General features: G+C 37.5%; 1 protein-coding gene across 1 annotated transcript; it reads right to left on the minus strand.

Annotated features, from left to right (window-relative positions):
* Positions 1–6,505: 6,505 nt before the first annotated feature.
* LOC104521810 (cerebellin-4) lies at positions 6,506–9,950 on the minus strand (the record flags this gene model as incomplete). Its single annotated transcript, XM_029083973.1, is given in 4 exon segments — positions 6,506–6,619; positions 6,621–6,718; positions 6,809–6,944; positions 9,834–9,950. Coding segments are annotated over 4 exon segments (465 nt in total), but the record flags the coding sequence as incomplete, so codon positions are not given.
* Between the last annotated feature and the right edge of the window lie 843 nt (positions 9,951–10,793).

Below are 10,793 nucleotides of genomic sequence, written 5' to 3' on the forward strand. Positions count from 1 at the left end.
AAGGTCTTCATGAAAATTTCACTGAACTTGAATACTAATATGACCCTCTAGTGAAATCTTTAAATCAGGTGTGCTTAGCATGATTTGGGTTTTCTCAACAGAGGAAATCTGTTTGATTCTCCCTGAAGATGAAAACAGCATTCTCCATGGCATTAAAGATATATTCTGAAACAAAAAACCCACAGATTATGAAATCTTCATGCAGACCTCTCAACAGACAGTTTTGTCTGCTTTACCAAATCAATTAATAAGATGAAAGTAAAAGGAAAAATATTTGCTTTCTGTTAAAAAAAAAAAAAATAGAGGAAAGAGAAATATTTGGAAATATAGTCATCCAAAAAATCTGAATGGACTTCCAAAATTGTATCATCTTTACTCAAATGAAATTCTGGTGACAAAAATCATTCCAGAGCAGCCTAAATGATTTCTTTTCAATTATTCATTTCAAAAGTTCAAATGTTTTATTGCAGTTTTAATTCTCTCCCTTTTCTATTTGAACCTATGTAATCTTTCAACTGAAGAGTGAGTTTAAAATTAAATACAGAAGGGTTTTGATCCAAAACACTTCTCCCCTTTTATTTGCAGGAAAAAAAAAAATCATTTCTTTTAATGTGTCTGCTTTTTTCAAAGAGGAATTGAATTCAAATGGAGTTTCCTGGTAGGGAATTGTTTCAAGTAAAATTTTGCAACCTGCTGTTGCTGGCTGGTCAGGTCTGCCAGGGCGCTTGAGAGGCTCTGGTGGAGCCGCATCAAGCCCTGTTGTTCCGGAAGATGCTTCAACAGCAACTCTAACCTTCCTCTCATGAAAATGCCTCTCATTAGCAGAAGCTGTACCAGCATTGCCAGGTGGGGCTGCCCAGTGGCTGTTTCCACTCCTGCACCATGGGAACAGCCACTATAATGAGCTGCTAAGCTGCTGTACTGCCATCTGAGCTGGTTTGCAGGTACATGGGATAGATGCCAGAACCAATTTTGCTCCTTTATGTTTAGTTGTATAGTGGAGCACAGATGTATCTTTATTTTCATTTGCTTTGCTACTTAATTGCATGCCTTCAACTTAAGAGAAATTTAGCCTTGCTATATACTTAGAACTTTTTCTTGAGTTTATTTTCAGACAGTGTTAATTTTAAAGATTGTCTTTGAGAATCCCATATGTTCACTGTAAATAGACCTTTGTTTGCAAAGAAAAGGATAAACTAAAACCCCAAACATTGGTTTTTAAATTGAATAAAACTCCAGGAAAGCTAACGGCATGCCTGACTATCATAACATCACTCTAAGACTTCTACCCCAACACCTGGGTCAATACAGACCCTCCATCTGTGGGCAGGTCTTGTCCCCTCCACAGAGCTTTGGCCACTCTGCCCTGGTGCCATGGGATCTGCCTCCTTTCAGCACTAGGACCACAGAGCACGTTCAAATGTACTCACAAGATTAGAGGACAAGTTTTCCCTTGTGTCAGCAGTAATTCAGAAATCTCCATGTTCTCAGCTTGGTTTGGAGTGTGTTAGTGTTCACACACACATTTGCCCTTTGCACCAAAACACCCCAGAGATGACAGACCTGCTTTGTAGGAGTAAATCCAGGCACATGTGTGAGTACAGAGATAAAGCTGGTTTATTCACCAATCTCCAGTGCTCTGCACTACACTTCTACATCTAGTTTCCTCCAGCAGGATTAAAAACCATCACATTACAATATGGTGGCCTTACCAGGATGGGTCAGTATCATGCATTGTGGTAAAGTATTACGTGTATAAGCAGAACATATTTAGACAACTCACTGAACTGGACGATAGCTCAAGAATGTATTTAGGTTAAATCAAGTTATGTGGAAATCAACTTTGCCATTTTCCCTCCCTCTTCTGCTTGTTTTTTTTTCCCCACATCAGGTAACGGGGGAAAAAACAAATTCCCCCCTCCCTCTTAAGAAATTAACTTCTCTTAGATAATTTCTGATTTATTTTTTTTTTTTTTTTTGCAGCTAAGCTGAACCACAAGGCAGAAGGAAAAAAGGGAAACAAAAATAAAAGAATCTGTTAAAAATTATGCTTTTTCCCTTCCCCCAAACTGTGAAGATTAAAATAGTGACTGCTTCTATCAAATGTCTTAGATCACAGCTTTCACTAAACAGACTATTCAAGCCACATTTCCATTATTCTCATCACTTATATAACGGTGACTGATTTTTATCATTATTCTTTGTATATATACACCCCTTATTGCTCTACGGTAGGAAACAGGTCCCCTGCCCCATTCCCAACCATAACAGATAAATAACTTTAGCTCAGTGTCTAAGACAATGTGTTTTCTCAAAGGAGCCTTTTCTGTTTGGCCAACAACAGTACAAAAAATATGTTGTTGTGGCATGTGCCAGCCAATAAATTCTGTCACTGGGGATCTTCACTTATTTACATGGAGTCATCTGCTTAACATTGTCTTTAGAAGACAAAAGAGTTTGAATATTATAAAGAGCTCTTACAATATGAAGGGCAACTGTAATGAATTGATAAGGTAAAACATGTTACCAACTCAGAAACCCTTATAAAAGGAGGAGAACATATATCTGCTTCTCTGCTTCAGCCCATATTTCATGTTAATGGTCCAGCTTCCTTGTTGTGATTATGACATACTGCTCCTTGCATTTATCTTCTCTATCCTAAAACCTCCTTGTAAAAATACTGTATAGCAATATGCCACTCACTCCAAAAACATATTTTCTTTTTTAAAAAAGTCTTGTATCAGAAAAAGGAGAAATCCAGCAAACTGAACAGGACCAAGCACTAGTAGTGGCTAAGTTGGCAACTCTGAGTACGGCACTGGTCATTTCCCAAGCCCTGGCTTAATTTTCTCAGTAGTAACACTGGGGTTGCAATATTTACTGTGCTATGACCTGCCAAAAGTAATTTAATTTACACTTAGAAAACGTTGAGATACTACTTGAAATGACCTAACACAAAACAAATAGAAAATGTTGCTTCAAAAAAAGAACTATTATGTTTTCCTTCTCTATGCTTCAAAGTTAGTTTTCCCTTTTTATGTACAGACAAAACTGCTTGTGAAATTTTCAAAGTTACCTCAGTGTCTTTTCCAAAAAGACTTCTGATGCTCAGGCTCTTTTGAACAGCAGCTTTTTTAGCTCCACAGTCATTTGGCATAAATAGCCTAAACTCTTCCTGGCAAATAGGATTCAACAGAACAGAGCAGCTTTCTACACAGGATGAATCTAGGAAACCAGGGTATTCCTGGCTCTACCAAAAACACTTACATCACCTGAGGAGGACAATATGGTTCTTTTGTTTTCCCCCTAGTTTTATAATAAAATATTAATTACCTATAAATATAAATAAAATATAGATTAAATAGTAAAAATACTGATCTTCTTTGTAAAGAAATCACTAATAATAACAATATATACCTTATTCTCAGAAAGTAACTTTTTTTCTTATCTTTACCATATATGGTCAGAAAGTTTTCTTGCACGAACAACCTTTCTAAGCTACAGAGCTGACTGCAAAGTGGATATACGTTGAAGGATGTGGGTATAGATCCTTGACACGTTCTGTAGTAGAGATACACACAGAGTGGGGAAATTCTGCCCTCACCAAAAGCAATAGGACTAGCGTCATCAAATTCAACAGGATCAGAAACTCAGCTCTAACCTTTACAAGGCAGCTCAATGGAGTTTAAAGGTATTTAAGAAAAAATCCAACCTCTAATCTTAAATACCCTTTGAAATTTGAAGTGTCTTCTGAACTGTTGATTCTGAACAAGAAAACTACTGCAGCGGTAACACAAGACGACAGAAGGAAAAGGAATGACAAAAGAGAGAAAAGAGAAACAGTAATTTCCATCCCAGCTCCATCTAGGCTAGCTTATCTACTGGGAACACCTCTTCTGGGAGAAACTCCTATTGACATTACTGAAGCATGGGACAATACAATGAAAATGAGCTCAAGATCTGGAAAGTAGCTCTAACCATAGTCTAAAAACCATAGTTCATTATTATTAAAATGTTTAAATGTGAGCTAAGAGAACGGGTGTGCAGTTGCCCATCTCCAGAGGCCACCTCTGAATGGAGTCGGTGCTCAGCGTTGTGTGAAGATGACACAAGCTGCTCTACAGTGACTTCTCTGAAACTTTCTTTTTCCTTTAACTAGCAAAATAATTAGTTAGTAATCCTGATCTTAGAAGCTTAGAGAAGAAAAATTTAGGACATTTCCATCAGAACATATCTCCGTAATTGAATAACTTTCTAGACTCTCTAGTTAAAGTTTACATAACTGTTAATGACTCTGAAGCAATCAGAAATGTTTTGCCAAGGGGAAATCAACAGTGTATTAAGATAGCTCAGTATTATTGCTGAATGCTAAAGGCAGCTTTTAAAGATCATATGTTTACAAACTGAAGAAATTAGATACATTTGATCATTCTGAAAAGTAGACTGACATCTTTAATGCCATTTTTCTTCTATCTGTATGGAACAATATGTCCTTTACATTACATATATATCAATGAGTATGGTGAGCTTTCAGATTTTACCAATTTTCTACAAAATACTGATGTTCCTCTCTGAAATAAACTCTTATGACAAACAATCTTTTTATAATATCATGCATATTATGAGCTGCAATCCCAGGGTTTTTTTGATATACATATATATACATATTTTTGAGTACAGTAGTGATACATTTTGATAAGTCATAATAGAAACCTTTTCATATTTTTCAGCGATGTAAATCATTTGCCTTCTTGACATGTCTTTCTACTTCATCCCATACTGCAGTGTTCTATACAGAAACAATACGGTGTCTAACAAATTACTTCCTCCTTTGACTTATCCCATAGGGGTGCAAATGTACCCACCTACCTTCCTGAAATCTCCCCAAAAATCCTGTATGTTGGGTTCAGAAAAACAAGGAATTTGGGCACAATTCTGTGGCACTGATTCCCTGACATTTTTATCAGGAGCATCAACCATCCATGCATTAGACTTTAAATCAGTGAAATATCCATTTACAGCAGTTAGAGCAATATGAGACATTGCACATGGCTAACAAGTGAAGAAACTGGAAACAGATTACCTAAAACAGCAAATCCAAACCGAAGCTGGCTTTTTGAGAAGATCACAGATTTCTGGATATTCTTCCATCCAGAATGTTTCTCAAGATTTTTAATTTAGAATTGTATCCTTCATGATATTGCAAGGCACAAATATCCATCGAATTCAGTGTATATTTTGGGCATGAGGGATGGAGTTTCCCTAGCAGGTCACGTGAAAATCATTTTTAATTGATATTCCACTTGATTGCACTGGAGTTTAATGCTGATGGCAAAACCTAAAGCACAAGTCTCATCCAAAACCCTTTGGAATCAATGTGATTCTTAACACTAACTTCAGTGAAGCCAGGATTTCTGTCTAAATGTTTTTTAAATAAAATGCATAGGTTATTTCTAGATCATTCTGATTACCTCTAGGATTCTGCCAAAGTAAACTATGACAGGTTGCCTGTTGCCCAGCACAGTTTCTGTGAATCCCAAAAGCTTACACTTTGCATATAACAATTCTATCCAATAAAAAAATAGCATGAAGTGACTTCCAAAATTCAAAGGTCAAAAATTCAGCTAACATATATTAATCTTTATTATGTAACAATGATATAATAAATAAGTTTATGAATTCATATGATCTGTACAAAAAGCCAGAAAGATATTGCACCAAGTTAGGTACCGGCTATTTGGATTTAATATTTGTTAAACATAGGATCTAAAATTATATACAGTTGTGGAGTTAAGGCAAAACGAGATGATACAACAGAAGGTTTGAAAAATAGACGTAATTACAAACAAGGGGATCTCATCTCCAGCTAATAAAGTGGTTGTGTCTAAGGAAGGAATCCTTTAGTTTTTTAACAAAGCAGTTATTATCAATCATGTTAATTAAAATTGAAGAACAAGTGTGAGATTTCTTACAGGGCAAAGCTGTTTTGCAAAGTTGTGCCAAAATGATCATCTTTAACCCTGGTAAGAATATTTTTCTTGGTGGTTATAGCCTGCTCTTCTTTTTAGAAAACAGCACATGGAAAAGAGGAATACCTCACATATCCAACTGAAATACAAGCGTAACCTCTCAGCTTTATGTCAGCTAGACTTGATTGTGACCAGTGACAGAGCATAAATATATGGGTGAACCATCCAACACACTACACGCAGAGGAGAATTAAAGTCGACCACTTATCAATAATAATTACCTTTCTCAAGACAATGGAATAGATCATGTCAGTTAAGTCCCAATGACAAAAAACATGTATGACCAATATATCAATATACAGTTCTTTGGCAGCAACACACTAACTCTTGATTGAAGTCTGAACTCAAACTCTCCTAAATTATAGACCTGGTTGCCAGTCTTTCCTTAATTAAAGAAAATCCACTTCTCCCATGAATCCAGTAAGTCCAGTAAATCAAATCTGAATAAATCTTGCAGGCAGCTTTAGACTGTGACATCAAGCATAGATATTCATTGTCTGCTTTAGTCTCAATCCAAATATATCGTATTTAAACACACAAAATTCTGTTAAACTTCTGAGTAGTTCAGATGGGGCCAAAATCCATAGAGAGAGAGAATCCATATTCACCCATGAAAAACCAATAAAGAAACATCAATCCCATGATGATAAAATGATCTTCATGTAACAGAGGCAAAGATGAGTCCACACCTGGATGAATGTCACAGGAAAATTGACTTTACAGAGGAAAGACCAGAAAGCCAGAAAACGTAGAATACTGCCATCCACCGACCAGATTACCTTTCTCCAATTTCAGGTAAACCTTATCCTCCTTGTCTAGATAGAGAAGGACTCCGTTAGTGGCAGCTTCACGCGTGACGTCCTTGTCCCCAGCAAAAGCAGAAATGACTGGCTTTCCATTTAGCATCAAATTAACCTACAAGAAAAAAAACACTGAAAAGCTCTAATTAACAGAAAAATATCAAGGACTATCACTGAATATTAACTACAGTGTAAGAGGTCTGCTAAAGTCCCGATCTTCACTGCTTTGTTGCTGTTGTTGTTGTTTAAAACTAATAATTACATTTATTTGGAGTGTACAAGCACATTAACGTTTCATGGGCTTGACTTGCAGCTGAATGAAGTCAGTGGGACACTGCCCGCTGCGTGCCATGGTCCAGGCTCAATCAGTGTGAAAGGTAACACGACTTTGCTTTCATCTGTTGCTTGGGCACACTAGTTGTTGTGACTGTCTGGTAATACGGAACTGTGAGCAGTTCAGATGGGGCCAAAATCCATAAAGAGAATCCGTATTCACCCATGAAACCTCAGTTGGTTTTACTTCGCCTACCTCACGTGTTATTTAGATGCACACTAGCAAAGAAGACATTTTCAAGAAGCTTAGGCACCCAGAGATGCGATGTAGGCACCTAATGAGATGTCAAAGGTACTGCAGTAGGCTGGGAGCTCACACTTCACTGAGAACAAGTCCTTCCCATTACTGACAGCAGCTTAGTTTTAAAGTCTAGAGCAGACCTTTAGCTTTATAAACCACTGCACTGTGTTTTGGCACTGAATTCATTTTTTCTACAAAACACTTCTGAAAGCCAGCACAGCCTCTGCTCTGAAAGCAACATCACACAGACACTCTGTAAATAAAGATGGGCAGGAGCTGGGGGAATGGACAGATCCAGGCATTTTTCATTTCCCCAATGGCAAACTATTAGCTTTCTTCTGTTTTGTTTTTTTTTTTTTAAGCAGCTCTAATGCAGCCACAGAGGGATGAATTATGAAATGCTTATTCATATCAAGTATGCTGGCCTTGCATATGCTCACATTAATTTTAATGGGAGTCACCATGGAATAAATTAGTGCTCAGCATAAGTCAGGGCAGCAGAATCTGGCCCTGATTTGAGACTCGCCTATCTGGGAAATCCACTTAATCAGGTGTCCCCAGGGAACCAATTTCTGTTTAATGATATTTAATGGTACTAACAGATGTTCCAGGGGCATAGTAATATCACTTACGTAGGGAGCCTTCAGGTGATTTAGTGGTGTTTAAGTCTGCACGTGGCTGAGACTCAAGCTGGTTTGCTCCAGTGCAATGGCTTTCAGTGTCCCCCTCCCCGCCCCGAGTTATCACACATGTGAAAAAGGGCATCAGGAGTTTATTCATTGCTTGGTTTTGGTTTATCTCACTCCTTCTGTAGCATCTCTCTGGGTCAGGTTTCCCTGCAGATCACCTTACAGCTATTTCAGTCACAGTAGAAGACACAGCACAGGTTTGCACCAGACGGTCTCACGTTAACTATGTAAAAATTGAGCCAACAAAATCCATCCATCACTTTAGAAACTCTTGATCTATGAAAGATTTCCGGTCATGTGGCAGGTTGTAACATCCCCTGTTACAAGCTCCAGACTCCCATACCAGATACTTGAGTATCTGGTATGTGAGACACCAAAGTCTGCACTGGACTTCCAAGCTTTGACATCTTTCTTGGCAATATGTAATTTAACTCCAATGAGGCTGGTTGACATACAGTTATTCTAGGCCATTTCAACCTTCAGCATTTAAGAGAGTGAAAGGAACAAAGTTTGAGCATATTAAATAGCTTATAAGCTCATAAGCTTCATAATCATTGAGATTTTTCATGAGGTCAGTATTTAATCTAAGACGTTTGCCATTGACCTGAATGGAATCATGATTTCCTGTTGTAAACTGAAGGCAAATTTCACCAGGGATGTGAATGTGTCTCGCACCAGCTTCCTCTGCCATCTTTACCATTTACACTTTTCTCAGGAGCTTTACTGGCAACCCAAAGCCAGAGCTGCCACAAGAAACAGCTGATCACTCCTCCTACAGAAACCAGTTTCATCTCAGTTTTGTACCCTGAAAACCATGTTCAGGAGCAAGAGAGATCAGAGGAAAAGCATCAAATACTTCCATGAATCTGGTGGTCTCATGAGTGGAAACAAAGGAAGCCACAGATGTTATTCCAGATCTAGAAAGCCAGTATGGATGTCACAGAAATTGCATGACCTGGCATGAAGATTAAGCAATATACTTTAAGGAATTTACCCTTGGCTCAGCAAGGGGATGTTCAGGAATTTAGAGGCTTTTCATCAAAGCTAGTAGGTACTTGTATTTAATTAGGTAGTTCAGCTGCTATTAAGCTACAGAAGAAAGTGCAGAATCACTCCTTTTTTTTTTTTTAATATATGACACATCTTTTATATATTAGAAGGTGAAAAAAAGTTTAAATTGCTATAAAGGTTCCCTAGAAGACAGCCCCATAGAGACATAGCATTTTGGTGTAGTATAGAACAAGCAGACCACCTAAACTAACCCTGGTCCACAGAGATTGGTATCATAAACAGATACCTGGCGTCACGAGCTGTCAGCCATGTTACAAAAATAACCAAATCTGGTCCATAACCCCAGAACTCCTGTGTTCAAGACACCGAGTTTAACCTGCAGCAAAATACGACCCTTCAATAGTATTTATGGAATTAAGTGAAACTGAGAGCTCTGTTTTACTCTTGGGTGATTCATTCTATTTAATACTTTCTGTCACCCCAGACATCCAGTTCCTATGGTACAGAAGGGAAGCTGTGGCAATTTATCTGAGGTGAGGATCTTGCCTTATTACAGCTGTTCAGTTTAAATGTATTCACTCTGCTGCTAGGAACTTGACACCACAGGTTGCTTTGAATTAAGCTATTTTTCCTTGAAAGTTTTTTTTAAATACTCTTGTGTTCAGTCAAGATCCTATTCTAAATAAACAATTTCAGTAAAAGAATTTATAGTCATACTTGATCAACGTACCTGAATTGTTTGACTCTGATAGACTTTAATTACGTGAAAACTGAAACTGTAAATTCCTTTTCGTGGTGCTACAAAGACAGACTCCAACGTGAAAAAATTGCCCACATTTACTAGGATCTACAAACAAAAAATATAGTATGGAAATTAGTACAGGTATTCAGTGCTAAATAAAAAATACAGACTATTAACTTTAGAAACCTTTCACCCATGGAATTTTTTTAATCCACATCTATCCTGTTTTATTCATTGTCTCAATTAAGTTGGAATATTACTCATAATAATGGATATTTAGTTATATTTATAGTACAACTTTACTATAAATAAACTAGGGTGGAAAATATTTCTTACTTTGCTACTATATCATACCTTCAAGACCTTTCTTCTGTACATGTTTAGAGAATATTAAGAAATAGCATTTTGGTTCACCATTCCCTAAAAACAACATCAAAACACTGGTTCAGGGAGTGGCATACTGGTTTTGGCTAAAAAGCAATGGTCAAGTCGACAGCATCTTCCTGAAAGCCTCACGCTGCGAGAGGAAGGATGTACGTGAGTGATACAAATCACTCACAGGTTTGTAGTCTGACTGTTACTGACGTATCCGAGCCGAAACCGGCTGGGAGCTTGCGCTGCTCTATGTGGTTTTGTAAGCACTAATAATAATTTGGGTTTGATTAAAGAGAGACAAGTAACAGAGGGGAACATATTAAATGAGGGCATCATCCATATGCTAAACATCCTCTTTAATGACTACATTTTTCTTTCTTTCTATTTAGTTCTGCTTTATTTTTAACTGATATTTTCAGGCTCCTTTATGCCAGACCCAGCCCTAGAAAGCCACTAGGAATGCCCATGAAGTTCAAGTGAGGTACTCCACTTGCACTAAGCTATGTGACATATCGGGCTGCACTTGTCACAACAACTTACTGTTCGTTATGACATGATACAGGAAGCAAAATA

The sequence above is a fragment of the Antrostomus carolinensis genome, unplaced genomic scaffold, assembly GCF_000700745.2.
Source record: "Antrostomus carolinensis isolate BGI_N321 unplaced genomic scaffold, ASM70074v2 scaffold10100, whole genome shotgun sequence".
Taxonomy (NCBI): domain Eukaryota; kingdom Metazoa; phylum Chordata; class Aves; order Caprimulgiformes; family Caprimulgidae; genus Antrostomus; species Antrostomus carolinensis.